The following is a 17,871-nucleotide window of genomic DNA, read 5'->3' on the forward strand; positions in this document are numbered from 1 at the left end:
TTATAGTTTTGATGTATGAATATCTGAGGTAGAGTGTTCAGGTATTTGAGAGAAATGGAGTGTAACTGTGCCCTTGGGAGAAGAACAGTTACTTGAGGATTTAAAAATGTATTTGACTAGGGGGTTGTGGCTCAGTGGTAGAGAGCTTGTCTAGGATGTGTGAGGCACCTTCTATAAATAAATAAAATAAAGGTTCATTGAAAACTAAAAAAATGTATTTGCCTAGTTTTGACCAAAATATCTCCAAACAGAGTGCACAGTAGAAGCTGTTATAAAGGATCATTTGAGAGCAAACAAAATAATTTGTTATTTGAAAATATTCATTAAGGAGAATCCTGAGAACTTTGGGTTCTTTAAATTATACCATTGTTCCTCTTTCTTCTTTTTCCCAACAATGATGAAAATAGCAACATAGCAAAGCTAATATATGTAAAATGATTTTAAAAATGTATTCCCCCCCCCTTTTTTTTTCAATGCTAGGGATCATCCTGGGCTTTGTGTAACTCGACAGACTTGCTCTACCACTAAACCATATCCCCAGCCCTCTTTTTGGTGCTAGAAATTGAGTTCAGGGCCCCGTACATGCTAAGCTGCCACCAAGCTACACTCCCAACCCCTGTATGTGTATCTTAATGTATAGAAAATAATAAAAAATGCTTGACACATAGTAGCCATTCAATAAATAATCTCCTTAACTTTGTTTTTATTTTTGAACTCATTTTAAATTTGTAGGAAGATACAAAGAAACATAGTTTTTTAATCAACTGTTTTCCCACTTGACTAAAAGACCCAACCAGAACAATTATAGAGGAGGAAAAGTTTATTTGGGGGAAAAGTTTATTTGGGGGCTCATGGTTTCAAAGGTCTCAGTTGATAGACAGCTCCATTCCTTGGGGCTGGAGATGAGGCAGAACAACATGGTGGAAGAGTGTGGCAAGGGGAAACAGTTCATATGATGATCAGAAATCAGAAAGAAAGGTCCTCACTTGCCAAATACAAATATACAAAAGCCCCACTTACTTCAGCCCCACCCCATGTGCCTTCAGTCACCACTCAGATGATGGGATTGACTTAATCTCATTAGATGGTTGATTCACTGAGTTAAGATTTTTATAAACCATTTCTTCTCTTAAACCTTACATGGTCTCATGTGATCTTTTGGGGGATACCTCACATCCAAACCATAACATACAGTGAGGTCCCATTCATCTGTCACTTAGCCTTCCCTGATGTTAGCATCTTACATTTTGATACTTAGTACAGTATCAAAACCAGTTGTATAATCCTTAGTTTATTCAGATTTTACTAGATGATGATGATGATGATGTGTGTGTGTGTGTGTATGTGTGTGTGTGTGTGAGTCTGCAGTTTTATTACATGTGGAGCTTTGCATATTTCAAGGAATTTGACTTACCACTTTCACCACCACTCTGTGTGTTACCCATTTATATCCACACCCTTCTTTGTTCATATTCCCTAATTTGTTCAACTCCCTAATTGTTAATTCACAGATGTTATATAAATGGATTTGTGTAACATGTATCCTTCTGATTTATTTCATTTTTGAATCCCTTTGCTTGTTAGTTAACAGCATTTTAATGCTATGGACTTTTCCTTCCTAATAATAGCAGTAGTATAGCCAAGAAAAAAAAAAGTTCATATTTTGTTTCATGTTGTTCAGGAGGTTTAACTTGCCAACATGTAAGTCATGCTGTTAGTGTGAATCATGTGAAGAGAGCAGTAGCTGAGAATCTATGGTCAGTTTGTTCAGAATGTTTAAAGGAAAGAAGATTCTATGAAGGACAGCCAGTACTTTCTTCAGATACTTGGTTGTGCCTCAAGTGTGGTTTTCAGGTAAGAAAAGTATTATTTATAGTGAGTATGTTTTATACCTTTCCTTAAATGCTTACTGTGAGCGGGACATGGTCATGCCTAGGACTTAAGTTTATCCCATTCTTAGATTGAAACTCTCCAAAAATAAACTTGGAAATGTTTTAGGTAAAGTAAGATATAAGATATGTTCAGAAAGTAATTGTGTTGTTCATAAATATTTGAAAAGGGAATCTCACTCACTTGTGATAGTTCTTATTTCTGGACCTTTTAATCCTTTAACCTTTTGTTTTTACTTAGGAAAGGGATCCAACTTTTTAGGTTCATTTTCCACTCTCAAATATTATTCTGCTTTTTAAAAAAAAGTTTAGATAACTTGAGGATATCTAGAAGTTTAGAAGTTATTGTTTTCTATAATAAAAGAATATTCTAATTAAATTAAAAATGTGTACTTAGGGAAAAAAAAAAAAAAAGAGCAGTCTCTATTATCTCAAATAGAAGTCCAGTAGTTGGACCCCTTCAGGCCAAGAGAAAAAAATAGTAAAGGCTGAGGCTTCTATTTTTCTGCTGGGCTGTATCTAATTTTACAGTTTCAAGATGACTAAAGATGCTTTAGGCATTATGTATCACAGAAATGGCCAAAGCTCATAAAGAGGGGGAAAGAATATATCCCTTTCATTTTTAATTTTTTTTGGTACCAGGGATTGAACCCAGGGGCACTTTGCAACTGAGTCACATCCCAGCCCTTTTTATATTTTATTTTGAGAGAGGTCTCACTGAATTGCTTAGGGCCTTGCTATGTTGCTAAGGCTGTCTTTGAACTTGTGATTCTCCTTGCCTCCTCCTAGCCACTGCACCAATCTATCCCTTTCCTTTTAAACATATGTACAACTTCCCCAGAAATATCCATCAGACTTGACTCTCTCTCAAGTTATGTTAGCAAGAATTATAGTATACCATTTCTTTACTTAACTAAGTGGAGGAAATTATTATTTTTGGTCTGTGACTCATTAGTTCACAGAGGGGCTGCAGTGGAAATGTATACAGGAGTAGGGAATATATTTGGGGAGGGGCCCTACTGACCTACCAGGATGATCTGCGTCCCACACTATGCAAGACAATAAATAAATTTCTAAATGAAAGGGAAATTAACTTTGCTTATGATTGTTTTAGGCAAATACTATATCATGAAAAGTAAATTAGTCTCTACAAAAATTAAATTTAATAAGAATCTGTATTGCTTTCTGAAACAGTTCCCTTTTGCTTGGAAGTTAAGACAAATTTTTCGTATTTTTGATTACAGGTTAAGTTTTGACTAATTCAAAACAAACTTATGTGTAAATCATACAAACAGTATTCTGTCATTTCCAGGGATGTGGTCAAAATTCAGAAAGCCAGCACTCACTGAAGCATTTCAAGAGTTTCAGAGCAGAGTCCCATTGTATTACAATTAGTCTGAGCACTTGGATTATATGGTAAGTTAAATTTTGTTAGTACTGATGTAAACAACCAAAAACCAAGATCTTTTTCTTTGAGCTTTATAAGGTAACATAAAGATATAATACCCATATATGTTATTTAAACCTGAACACAGTCTATAGAGGTTTTTGGTTTTTGGGGAAAGGCCTAGGAGTTGAACCCAGGGCCTTGATCATGCTAGGCAAGTACTCTACCACTGAGCTACCTCCCCAGTACCCTCCCCCTTTGTAGCAATCTTGAGACAGGGTCTGGCTAGATTGCCCAGGCTAGTCTGTAACTTGAGATCCTCCTCCCTTATCTTCCTGAGTATGTGAGATTATAGGCATGTTTCACCATGCCTAATTCATAGGATAATTTTAGAAAATCACTGTTACTCATGAACATAAAATTTTAATGAGGGGAAAAATCTATTTTTTTTTCCTACTTTTCTCTACCATTTTCCTTATACCATAAAGAAAAATTCTGTCTGGTTGAGTTTTCATAATTGACTTGTTACAGAATTCTGGAGTTTTAGTGAAGGAAGTTACTTCAAGCAGTCCAGGTGATTTGGTGATTTCTATAGTGAAAGGGAAAGCCTGAGCTTAAGTACTTTATAAAAACTTCTCAGGTGATTCTGCTACTTAACCCTGGTAGACCTCCTAGTCAGTTTCTTCATTTTATTTGTAAGGAAACTGAGTACCATTTAATTTTTGTTTGGTTACAAAGTAAAAATTTAGGCACCAAAATAAGACCACCAACTCCAATTTAAATCAAATTAAAGCAAGCTTGTAATTCTGACAGGCTGGGGCTGTCTCTCCCGAAACCCATGGGAATAGAAGACAGCCCTCCAGCTCTCTAGAAGCATAGTTTTATAGCACCAAAATGTTGCAAAAGTGGGGTGTCTTGAGAACTTAACAGATAACAGGATTTTGACAAGCATAATACAAAGGCAGGTAGTAGGTTAATGGTCTAAATGGTTCAGCACTTAGGGAGTAAATTTAGATCCCAACACCAGAATTTATGAGGCGCCACTAGAGTTTCAGAGAGGGTTGTTACCTGGTCAGGGAAAGCCAGGCATGGGTGAGTTCAAGGCACGGGCAGGTATTCCAAGCAAGTTTAGAAATTGCAGTAATTTATAGTAAAGGCAAAAAATTAACTTTTTATGCCTTTGTGACAAGATGGCTCCCAATCTTAAGAGGGAATTAGGCTGGGTTTATCACTTTCCCTGTATTTTACAACAATAATCTTCTAACTGGAGTCTGTAGGCTCAGGGTCCCTTGAATGTATTTTCTGGAGTTTTCAAATTTTAAGACAAACATTTTAACTTATGTATGATTTTAGGATTCCAAAATTAATACAAAGATATTTTGGCTCATTTTGGTGTTTGCTCCATTTTTGATTTCTTTTTTGTTTGTTTGTTTGTTTGTTTTCATTGTTGTTGGGAGTCTGAGGAAAGAGTAGAGAGAACCTAAATGAGGGGAAAAAGTATGTAAATGTAAATGATGCATTGGAGTTAAGCGACAAGGAGATGATGTCATAGTATTGCAGCTAAATAAAGATTTTACTGTGGTCATATCACATTGTGTGATGCATCAGAATCACCTGGAAGATTTTTTAAGACAGATTTCTGGGTCCCAGGCCTAGAGATTGTGATTTAGTAGTCTGGGGTGGGGCCTGAGAATTTGCATGCCCAGCAAGTTCCTAAGTGTTGCCAGTACTGCTGGTCCAGGAACCACAGTTTGAGAACCACTGAAATTAAAGGGGAAAAAAAAAAAGAATTGCCAGGAAAATTGGTAAAATAGGCTCATCTCAAATCAATCTGCTCTGTTGTAAGTACTGTATGAATTGTGATTTTAATTTTTAGCCAAGTAGACTTAGCCAGCATAATAAATTAGTGTTAGTTTTAAATTATTTGGGTTTGTGATTTTATTTTTACATTTAATTATCTAATTTATTTTGTTTTTATAGTTATATGAGTTTGAGTGTGTGTTACAATTATAATGAAAATAACTAAAGTCATATTTGAAAGTCTATAGAATTATTTTCCTATGAAAGAAGATATTCAAGTTTGTCAAATATAATTATAGGAATTTAAATGTTGTCCTATTTTAAGTTTTTCTAATTTTTTTCTTTTTATTATTATTTTTTACTTGTTCTAATTAGTTATACATGATAGCAGAATGCATTTCAATTGATTGTACACAAATGGAGCATAACTTGACATTTCTCTGGTTGTACACTATGTAGAGTCATACCACATGTACTCGTTTTTCTAATTCTTTTTTTTTTTAAAGGAGAGAGAGAGAGAGAGAAGAGAGAGAGAATGAATCTTTTTTGTAGATGGCACAACACAATGCCTTTATTTTTATGTGGTGCTGAGAATCGAACCTGGGTCCCACTAAGTGAGCGCCACAACACAATGCCTTTATTTTTATGTGGTGCTGAGAATCGAACCTGGGTCCCACTAAGTGAGCGCCCTATTGCTGAGCCACAATCCCAGCCCCATCGTTTTTCTAATTCTTAAGCAATAAAAAACAATGATTTCAGTAGAATACTTTACTAGTTTGGATTAGAGGAAAGCCAACCTGAATTAGAGAAAAAATCTGAACTGTATAAAGAGGAAATATAAATCACAGACTTTGTAATTTAATTACTGCTAACAAGGTTAAGGTTGCTAGATAGTGGTTATAATACTACTCAAAGCACAGTGGTTCTTACCTCTGATTTCACATTAGAATCATACTGGAGGATTTTGAAAAATCTGTAGGTGCCAATGGTCTTTTCTTAAATAACATCTATTAAATCAGGGTTCTGTATTTTTTAGTTTTGTTGGTGACTATGAACCCCAAACAGAATGAAGAAGCAGTACTTAAAGTTAACATATAGACATTTAAAGTATTCAAAAGTTTGTTGAAGGAACATTTTTTTCCTTTGTATTCTTGTTACATTACTGATTTATGAGCCCTCCTATTTCACATTCTCATCTGTAAAAAGAAAATATATGAAGATAATCTTTTTTTTTAAAGAAAGAGTGAGAGAGAGAGAGAGAGAGAGAGAGAGAGAGAGAGAGAGAGAGAGAGATTTTTAATATTTATTTTTTAGTTTTCGGCGGACACAACATCTTTGTTTGTATGTGGTGCTGAAGATTGAACCCGCATGCCAGGCGAGCGCACCACCACTTGAGCCACATCCCCAGCCCATGAAGATAATCTATTTTTAAAAGTAATTCTTTTGTGATTTTATGAGGAATTAAACCAGATAATGCATGCAAATTTAGAACAGACTCTGGTATAAAGTAGGTGCTCAATTAAAATTTGGGGGGTTATTTTTAGTGGAAACTAGAATTAAATTATTCTGAGCTCTCTTTTCTCCAAATTCACCATATCATCTTGACTTTTTATTTTTTTGTACTGGGGATTTAACCCAGGGTGCTTTACCACTGAGTCACCAACCCAGTCCTTTTTATTTTTTATTTTGATTCAGGGTCTTACTAAGTTGCTTAGAGCACTACTAAGTTGCTGAGGCTGGCTTAGAACTTGTGATCCTCCTCCCTCAACCTCCAGAATTATTGGAATTGACCCTCCTCCCTCAGTCTCCAGATTTGTTGGATTATAGGTGTGTGTCCCCACACCCAGCCCATGTTGGCTTTATTTACTTGCTTTTTTTTTTTTTTTTTAATACTTTCAAAGTTAGTATATTCTATAGCAAGTAAAACAAATTGCAAAAACAGTAAAAATTTCTTTATATTTTATTATTTGGAAAATGAAAACATTTTACATTTTGTTATTTATTTTGGGCACCAGGAATTGAACCCAGGGGCACTTAACCACTGAGCCACACCCCTATCCCTTTTTTGTATTTTAGTTAGAGACAGGGATTTGCTGTGTTGCTTGGGGCCTCATTAAGTTGCTGAGGCTGCCTTTGAACTTGCAGTCCTCCTGCCGTAGCCTCCCAAACCACTGGGATTACAGGTGTGTGCCACCAAACCCAGCTCCATATATTTTGTTATTTTTGACAATAGTTAAATGAATAAATATTGGGCACCTATTAAAATGTAAGTTTTGTACTGTAATTAAATTGTTTAAATTCCTTCATGGTTTATTGAAAGATAATGTTTTTAGGAATGTTTTCTGTGACTTCTTTTTTCTTTCTAGTAATAGAGTGGGTACTCAGTAAAAACTGAATTTTGAATGTTTTTTATAAAAAAAACCCAAATCTAGTTTATAGCCATTAATAATCTCAGGACCACTAATAATTAAAGAGACAAGATTGAACATGTAAGGTAGTGTTTGGTATAACCCATTATGTTTATAAAACAGTTTCAAACACATATTCTTATTTGATCATTGGATCCATGAAGATAAAGGAAACAGGTAAGGGCAATATAAAGAAAAAACATCTTAAGGGACTGGGGATATAACTCAGTTGGTAGAGTGCTTGCCTAGCACGCACAAGGCCCTGGGTTCAGTCCCTAGCACCACCAAAAAAAAAAAAAAAAAGAAGAAGAAGAAACATCTTAATGCTTTAGGCACTAATAAAGAAACTTAATTGAGAATAGTTTTCTGAAATGTAATGTGCTTTAAAAAATCTCTTTCCTAATTTCTTACCTCCGAATAAGCCCCAAATTTAAAAAGTTTTGTCTTTCTTATATCCAGAGATAACCAAAAAATGTCTCTTACTAAACATTGGAAAATATCTCCTAGGGAGCACAATTGGTCCAAGTCGAGAATCATTAACACACCTTGCCTGCTCCTCCCTTCCTATGGTAGTTATTTTGATACTTAACCTCTCCTGCATCCTTTATGTCTAATTCATTACTGTTTCTTCTGAAAGTATAATTAAGTATGTTCATTTCTTTCCAGATTCACATTACTGTGCTGATCTTGCTGTTCCCATTACCTGTCAATTTAGTTTATCACATTAGTTGAAGTGAATATATTTATTTATTTATATTTGTATTTTAATTATGTAAATATTTTATATTATATTTATTTATATTTTTGCCTTGTACATGCTACCAAGTGAGCTATATCCCCAGCCTCTTAAGATGTTTTTTCTTTATACCTGTTTCCTTTATCTTCATGGATCCAATGATCAAATAAGAATATGTGTTTGAAACTTTTATAAACATATGGGTTATCATTATATTTATATTTATAAATATAAATTAGGTCTTATTACTACCCTACTTAAAACATCCTCAGTTATTCTATTACACTTAAGGAAAACTATCAGACTTTTTTTTTTTTTTTAAATTCCCTGAAGTACAGGGATTCTTGAGCATACTAAGCAAGCTGTCTTTCAATGAGCTATACCCTGTCTCTACAAAACTTTTATGTCAACTCAGAGGCTCTGTATAAACTATCCCTGTCTCTAGACTTACCTAATGCTTTCCTCTTTGTATTCCTCTTAGGTAATTTAAAGACAAGAGTGGTCAAATATCAACTGTGTTATCTAATGTGTAAAGTTATTAATGTGCATAATATTTGCTTAAATTTTATTATTTTTTCAGGTGTTATGAGTGTGATGAAAAATTATCAACGCATTGTAATAAGAAGGTTTTGGCTCAGATAGTTGATTTTCTCCAGAAACATGTTTCTAAAACACAAACAAGTAAGTTAAGCAATTCCTAAAGGAATGTGTATTAAAATATGATATTTCATATTTCATATAAAAAGTTTGTAAATTCATAAAGATACCATAAGATTTCACTGTGACATCTCAGCCTGTAATTTGAGTAAAGATGTTATGTCATACATGGCAAGCTCATAATGTTACTTTTTTTTTTTTTTTTTAAACTAGGGATTGAACTCTGGGCCTCATGCATGCTAGGCAAGCACTTTACCTCTGAGCTACATTCCCAGCTCTTATAATGTTATCTTGTGATGTGTTTATATAACCAATCTAAAAGGCTTATCATGGGTTTTTTTTTTTTTAATGTTTTTTTTTTTTTTTAAAGAGAGAGGGAGAGAATTTCAATATTTATTTTTTAGTTATCGGTGGACACATCTTTGCTTTGTATGTGGTGCTGAGGATCGAACCCGGGCCGCACGCATGCCAGGCAAGCGCGCTACCTACTTGAGCCACATCCGAGCCACATCCCCAGCCCTTATCATGGGTTTTTAAATCAGACAGTCCTGAGTTCGGGCTCCTCAACTTATTGATTCTGTGGCTTTTACTCTTTAGTTTTCTTACTACAAGATTAGAATGATAATTCTGTTTTATGGGGTTGTTTTGAAGCCTAGAGATAATATTTGGTAAAGATCTAGAAATAATGTATAAAAACACTTTCATAGTGCTTGATACATACTTATGAAATGGTATCTTATTATTTGCTATGTAATTGCAGTGCAATTCTGCTACAAACCATCTAGAGTTAGGCTAGACTTTAGCTAGAGGCCCAAGTTGCCCATAAGACTGTCCTCACTTTAGACACTAGAAAGCTCAAGTGTTTCCAGGTCATTGCATTTCTAACTAGCTACAAATTGAGGGGTTTTGCACTAGTTCTTAAGATTTAATACTTATAACTGCAGTTTTATTATAGCAAAAAAATTTCAGCCAAATGAGACTTAGGCCAAGGTTTTGGAGGGTCACAAATATGAAGCTTCTCTGTCCACTCTACAAAGAATGAGGATTCTGCCTCTCTCCACATACACACACCCCCAAACCCGCTTCTGTAACAATGTGCAGAATTTTGTTAACCAAGGAAAAATCACTGGAGCTTTGGTGTTAAGTTTTCTGGGATTTCATTATTTAGGCATAATTGATTGAGTCACTGGCCACTTTGATTTAATTCAATATCTTGTACCCCAGCCAGCTAGCTAATCATGTTCCATTTTTTTCTGGCAGGGACAGGTCCCATCCCGAGTCATCTCTTTAGCATAAACTGTCTGGGTGACTTTAATGAGTCACTCTGTTAACATAAACCATAAACCATTAACTGCAGTCCCAGCACCACCACCCCCACCCCCCCACCCCCGTCCATGAGTAACAAGCACCCTTTTCACTGTTGGAAATTCCAAGGATTTAAAGGGTACTTGCCAGGAAACTGGAACAAAGACCTGCCAATAATGTATTAGCATATACTTTGTTACTTATATTACTGTTACCTAACATAAAATTATTATATAAGTTTATATAAATTAAGAGCATTGGGTCTGGGGTTGGGGCTATGGTTCAGTGGTAGGGTGTCTGCCTAGCACATGTGAGGCACTGGGTTTGATCCTCAGCACCTCATAGAAAGAAAGAAAGAAAGAAAGAAAGAAAGGAAGAAAGAAAGGAAGGAAGGAAGGAAGGAAGGAAGGAAGGAAGGAAGGAAATTCTGTCCATCTATAACTCAAAAATAAATAAATAAAGTATTTAGGGAACCAGTTTTTTTTTGTTTTTTTTTTTTCATCTGAAAATAGTGCCTCTAACATGCCAGGCATTAAGAAAAATAGTCTTATTTTCCAATCTTGGGGTTTAGAGTATAGTGAGGGAAACAAAAAATAAGCAAATATATAACTTCTGGTAAAGCTGCAATGAAAAGGTTGCAGAGACATGTAGTAATCCACTAGTCACAATGATCAGGAGAGACCAATGTGACTGAAATGTAGTTTATTGGGAGAGAATAGAATGAGTTGAAGTTATGAGGTAGGGGGTCTGGTCATACTGTTAGGAATTCCATGATGAAGAATATTTATTTGAAAGTATAAGATAAGTTATTAAAGTATTCTAAGCAGGGAAGCATTACAGTCATTTCACTCCCCCTTTCCCCCACTCAGCTACATTCAAAAAACCCACATGTGGTGGCAGGAGGATCATAAGTTTAAGGCTAGCCTCAGCAGACTTAGCATGACTCTGTCTCAAAATGAAATCGGCTGGGGATGTAGTTCAGTGTTAGAGTGCCTCTGGTTCAATCCTACTCTTACCAGAAAAGTAAAGATAACTGATTACTCTATGGAGATAGACTATAAGGGGTTGAGTGGGTCTGCGTGGTGTTTCAGTTAGCTTTTTCATTGCTGTGACTTAAAAGACTGGACCAAAACAACCATAGAGGAGGAAAAGTTTATTTAGGGGCTCAAGATTTCAGAGGTCTTAGTGCATAGAAGGCTGGCTCCATTCCTCGGGGCTGGAGGTGAGGCACAACACCATGGCAGAAGGGTGTAGTAGAGGGAAGCAGTTCATGTGATGGTTAGAAAGCAAAGAGAGATCTCTACTCTTTAGATACAAGATATATACCCCCTAGCCACGCCCCCAATAAACTACTTTCTTCAGCCACACCCCACCTGTCTCCAGTTACCACCCGTTAATCCCATCAGGGATTAATTCACTAATTAGGTAAAGGCTATGACCCTATCATTTCTCCTCTAAACCTCTTGCATTGTTCTCACCTGTGAGCTTTTGGGGGGACACCTCATATCCAAACCATAACAGGTGGGGAGATCATTAAGAAGGTTAAAGGAGGCTATGTAATAGGGCAAGCGAAAGACTAGTAGAAGCTGTGGTGGAAAGTGGGTGGGTTAGATATAGTGAATGAGGGAAAGTGAGAATTAAGTCCAAACCTAGGGATTTTGATTGAGCAATTAGGTAAGGGGGATTGAGTGAACATGGTAAGCGTGAGATCCCTTTGAAGTAAACTGAACTGAAACTGAAAAGTTATGTAGAAATATGGTTGCCCAAAAGGAAAAATATTGTTGCCAGTTATATCTCCTGTGTATCTCCGATAATACAGTTGTTTTTGTTGAAAAGTTCAGAAGTAGAGTGATACTTAGTTGGGAGTTCAGTTTCCAGAAGTTCTAGAGCAAAAAATGTTCAGTTGAAAAGCTATGTATCACCGTAATGAAACAGTAATGGTGAAGAAATTGGAGAAACTAGAAATAAACTCAGGCTCTTGGACAACAAAAGAAATGATGAATTTTACCACGCTTCTGTTAACTAAATTCAACAAACATTCATTAGATTTTTCCTTTTGCTCAGGCATGCCAGTCATAAATCCATTTCTTCTCTAACAAAGGATCAGCAAAATGTAGTGAAAGATATCTTATTATTTTATTTTTTACTGGTGATTGAACCCAGCACCGTAACCATGCTAGGCAAGCATTCTACCCCTGAGCTCCATTCCTGACTCTTTTTGTTTTATTTTGAGTCAGGGTCTCATTAAGTTGCTCAGGGTGGTCTCCAATTTATGATTCTCTTGCTTCAGCCTCCCAAGCCTTTGGGATTACATGCATGTGTCACCATCTCCAGCTGGTGAAAACATTTAATACTTTAGAAAATGAAGTTGGTTGATATTTAAAGCTCTTCAGATATTCAAAGATGCACATAATGTTCAGTTGAAAAGGAAAGGAATTACAAGTGAGTTGGCTTTCAAGCTGACCCTCAAAGGATGAATTTTGGGCAGAGGAAGAGGGGAGAAGAAATCACTTTAGGTGGTGGGAAGCACTAATGGAAGGCTTAATTGTGTTTGTGGAACCATGAGTAGCACCTGGTAAATAGCGCTTGAGGAAGTTTGAAGTCATTCAGAGGTAGAGTGATACTTAGTTGGGAGTTCAGTTTCCAGAAGTTCTAGAGCAAAATGTTTTCAACTTTGTGGATCAAGCTACAGAATCTCTCAGGCAAGTTTGATTTAAATAGGATCTCTTGGTTGGCATTTTAGAAGTTTTGGGGGTTAGTAACCCGCCATATTTGGATACAAAGCTTTATTTTTATAAAATACTTTGAAAATAAAATGAGTGTTGCTATCTAGGCTTGTAAGAATACTGATATAATTTTGCAGTTATTTTTAAGTGATGATTGCAAAGACTCTAGAGATGTAAAAATGTCTATATGTCATAATTCAAAGGAATGTGAAACTAATATTATATCTGGGTGGGAGAGTAACAATGATTTTTAAAATATTATTTTTATATTTTTGCACTAAGTAAAAATAACTCAGGTGGAAGAAAGCCTGTATCTGTACCTTACACACATTTTTGTGTTATTTAGTGCCTGCACTAATTCCATTTAGAATATGTCTACTATAGCTTATCTAACACAATCTGGGCTAGTACCCCATCCATCTCTAAAAATATGTAGCTTATGGAATCATTAAATCTTGCTCTCAGTACCACTTGAGACTCTTAACAAAAATTCTTTGAATTATCAGTAATTTTTTATGTAGATTATATCTGTCAGTGTTTATCATGATAGAAGTTAAAAACGTTTTTTTTTTTTTAACCATCAAATATTCGGATTTTTATAATCAGAAATTGTGAAAGTTTGTAAATTGAAAGTTTGTCAGTAGAGAAATTTCTGTGCTTGTAAAACAAAAACTTGAATATTCACTGAATTATTTAATTTCATGACATGCTAACACAAACATATTTTTAGGAAAGATATTTTTAAAATGAAAAAAGAAACATTTTTATAAATATCTTCAGTGTCTAGCTTAGTAGAAAATAACTAGATTCTCATTCGCTTTTGATTCAGTCATTGTGATATTTTATGTCCTGTAAGTCTCTGAAACCTGCATTGTACAACTGAGAGTGAGTGAAGGTTTTAAGAAGCAAATAACACCTTAGATTTATTAAGGAAAAGTATTTTGATCTTAAGGATCCCTGAAAGGAAAAGGGTGTCTTCCTACCCATTTGAGAACTGCTGACCTAACATTTGTCTATATTTTCTATCTTTAGCATTATTTATTTACTAACACTCAGCTTGAATCCTCCTTGAGGAAAGGATTGGGACAATGTTCTCTTCTTTGAGACACTATGTGTATACAGCACACTTCAGAATCTAGTTAACACATTGTTTATGCTGTTTAGCTTTCTTGTACATATGTGTCTTATTTTCTGTCCATTCCTTAAGGGTGAATATGGCTTATGTTTTTGTTTCTCAAGTGACTAGATAGTAAATACTTGCTGAATTAAACTGAACTGGAATGTTAAACAGTTTTTACTGAGGGTAAAAACTGATAGGTAAGCTTTGTACGTTCACCCCCAACCAAACCCAAATTATCTGATTTATTCAGTCTTTTAATATATTTGAGTTTCCACCTCACACCACATGACAGTAAATTTTGCATAAGCAGCAGTGTATGAAACAGACCTAATTCCCAGTTCTTGTAATTGCTGATCTTTCGGTCTTGTGAGGGATATAGACAAATCATACTTGGTTGTTGCTTATTTAAATAATGCTATGGTGGAGTAAATAGAGGCAACTAATGGGAACACTTTGGAATTCTATCTAACCTAGACTAAAAAAGCCAGAACAACTTTATTTAGAGGGATAACCTTCTAAGCCAAAAGGTGAAGGATATCTAGAAATTATCTAGGCAAAAAGGGGAAAACAGATATGTTTTAGGCAGAGGAAATAGCCTTGATGAAGGAACTTAATTGGTTCAGGGAATTCTATAGAGCTGAGAGGTTGTGTTATATAGAGTTAGGAGAATGGTGTGAGGTGCGATTCAAAATGTAAGTAGGAACAGATGTTTAAGGACCTGGTCAGTTTAGAGTTTGCCTTGAGGGCAGTGAGGAACTGCTGTTAGATTTTAAGTGGAGAAGCCGATGGTCAGTTTTGTATTTTAAACAGATCATTTGAATTATAGTATATAGATAGATAGGAATGTAGGCATATATCTGCCCATTAATTATGTTAATATTAATTTATCATGACTACATAAATATTTTAAGTTAATAGGTAACTGGGAATTAGGTTTTGAGAATAAACAGGTAAGCTTATTATTGTGTAGTTTAAGGTAGGGGAATTGTGGGGAAGCAAGTTTTTTCTTTTAAAAATTAAACTCCTTTTCAGCTGTTGAAATGGGCAAATTACATTAATACTACATGGCTGGTTTAGGTAATTGCATTAAGCAGTTGAGATGAACCCCAGTGCAGGTTCCCAGAAGAATGCTTACAGCTGTGTAGATTTCACATCTGATGTTAGAATTTGCTTAAAAAAAAAAAAAAAAAAAAGACAAACCCTTCCTTCAGTCCCCCACCCCATATTCATAATATAAAGTTTATACATAATACAAGATTTAAAAGGTTGTATGTTACACAAGATTTAAGAAGAGCAAATAAATGTTCTTTTGTTACAAACCAGAAATACATATTACTAAAAAGTAGACAAAAAAGAAAGAAAGAAAATTGAGTAAAAAGATAAGTGGTTATTAGAGGTCAGAAAGGTAGAAAGCATGAAAGGCAAGGGACAGAGAATTTTTAGGGTAGGGAAACGATTCTATAAAGATGGTTACATGTCATTTTGCAATTGTCCAGAATCATAGAATGTACACCATCTAGAGTGAACTTCGAGTGATAATGATCTGTCAATATAAGTTGATCATTTTTAACAAATGAACTGTTGTGGGATATTGATAATGGGGAAGGATGTGCATGTGTGAGGACAGGGCACATTGGTTCGATTTTGCTGTGAACCTAAAACCTGCTCAAAAAACATTTTTTTAAAAAGTGAGCCATGTTCTCTGAAAGGCTTAAGAGATGTGCTATTTCAGTAGTCTTGTAAACTGAAGTATTCTATTAATGATTATAAAATGCAGAAATTCTGGATGGAATAATATTGTTGAATATTGGTTTGCTTTTTGTGAACTAGACATGTGAGTGACAATTCACATTTTTTTCTAAATCAGTAATTTTTTGGGGGGGAGAGGGGCACCAGGGATTGGACCCAGGGGCGCTTAACCAATGAGCCACATCCCCAGTCCTTTTTTATATTTTATTTAGATACAGGGTCTAAGTTGATTAGGGCTTTGCTGAGTCGCTGAGACTGGCTTTGAACTCGAGATCCTACTGCCTCAGCTTCCTGAGTAGCTGGGGTTACAGGCATGTACCACCATGCCCAGCCTATATCAGTAAATTTGACTTACATTTTATTAATACTGGTGTGAGGCCATTTTTAACAAGAAAATGAAATCTATTTTGTTCAATTCATTTGTTAATGCTCCTGGTATACAAAAGGCATGAATTATATTGGTACTTTTGTTTTATAAAGTAAAAGATTTTTGTATTTTTTTAAAAACTGACAGTAAATGGTATACTTGGGATCTGAAACTGTATCTAAGGATAAATAATACTGTGACCTTTTATAGCGACAATTTCAATGTGGTTTAATCCTTTTCTTTAAAAGGTTATAGTTTGGTCTTCTATAAAGTGATGGTTGTGCTCTTAAGAAATTTGTATTTTAAAAAATGAGCTGGGCATGTGGATCAGTGGTAGTTTTTGCCTAGCATGTGTGAAGCCCCAGGTTCAATCCCCAGCACTACACAGTAAACAAACAAATAAATCAGAGATGAGCACAAAAAATAGTTATTTCTGTATATATAAGGAATTGAGGCAAAAAAGCTTATTTTTATGTGAAGGGATTTAAATGCAAGGTTCTTCATCCAAACCACATAACACAGAAAATTACTTGAGTAGCCATTTTCTCAGTTCTCCAAATATGACCCATACTTAGTACCCTTCCAGATATATAAGGAGGTTAACTGTTTACAGTGGATTCCTAGGACAGTAGCTTAATTATTTTGAGGAATGATTGAATCAGTCTGCTATAAACAAAACTGATATAGCTTTGAATACAAATACCAAAGACATCAAGCAATTCATTACATCCAGTTTTTGCTTGAGATTAATGGCCTTTCCTTTCATAACCACAATTAGCCATTTCACTGGTGTCTTAACTGTTACACAATTATAAACCTTATCTATTCTTTATTGTAGCATACAGGATCATAACAAATAGGAGATCAAATTGTCTGAAGCCATACTGCTTGTGTTTGAATTTTTGACACTAACCAGCTGTATTCCTATTTTATCATCCTTTCTAAAATGAGGATAGTTATCAGAGGTGGTAATTATATCACACTCTTACTCTAAATAAGTGAACTGCAAAATAAGTTTACTTCTTCCTTGCCAAAAGGGGAAAAAGAAGGAATGAAACGTACTCTTCTGTTTTAAGGCAATTTACAAATACTCCTTCGAGAAAAGAAATCAATTTAATATTACTTGGCAACAAGCCCATTATTGATTATTTTCAGTTTCTCCCATGCTAAACAAAACTGCATCTTTGTGTACTTGCTCTTCCATTTTGTAAGGTTAAATTAAAAAAAAATTTTTTTTTTGACCAAATTTAAACCTAGGTTAAATTTTGATTACTGTTGTTAAAGATTATGTGAAGGATATAATTAACAAGAGTGCCCATTTTCCTGTATTTAACTTTATCATTTAGTTCAGTTTTATCATAATGAAGTTTTTAATGTCATTATTCCAAGGCCCATCAGTCTTTCCTAAGCTATGTTTTTAGCTTTTAGGGTCATGCTTTGAAAGTCTTTTTGCTCTCTAAGATTATAAAGAATAGTGACTTAAAATTTTCTGGGACCTTATTATTATCATTTTGTTATTGTTATTTTTGCTGGGGCTCTAACCCTGGGCCTTTCTTGTACAAGTGCTTTGCTATCAAGCTACAACTCAGCCCAAAGACTTTTTAAAATATATTTAATATTTATTTAATAACCTTAAACTTGGTTTCTAAAAATGACAGTTGTATGGACTTTAAGTGTTTAAATTACTTTTATGCTAGAAAAATTTGAATTTTATCTAAGATTACCAG

General features: G+C 34.9%; 1 protein-coding gene across 4 annotated transcripts in view; it reads left to right on the forward strand.

The window, feature by feature from the left end:
* Positions 1 to 17,871, forward strand: part of Usp45 (ubiquitin specific peptidase 45) — an 80,728-nt gene that overhangs the window by 9,961 nt on the left and 52,896 nt on the right. For all 4 annotated transcript variants that reach the window (XM_076858401.2, XM_077109645.1, XM_076858402.2 and 1 more), the window contains exons 3-5: positions 1,682 to 1,854; positions 3,202 to 3,305; positions 8,801 to 8,901. In XM_076858401.2, coding sequence (XP_076714516.1) covers positions 1,682 to 1,854; positions 3,202 to 3,305; positions 8,801 to 8,901 — 378 coding nt within the window. The remainder of the gene's footprint in view (positions 1 to 1,681; positions 1,855 to 3,201; positions 3,306 to 8,800; positions 8,902 to 17,871) is intronic.

This window comes from Callospermophilus lateralis, chromosome 6, assembly GCF_048772815.1.
Source record: "Callospermophilus lateralis isolate mCalLat2 chromosome 6, mCalLat2.hap1, whole genome shotgun sequence".
Lineage (NCBI taxonomy): Eukaryota > Metazoa > Chordata > Mammalia > Rodentia > Sciuridae > Callospermophilus > Callospermophilus lateralis.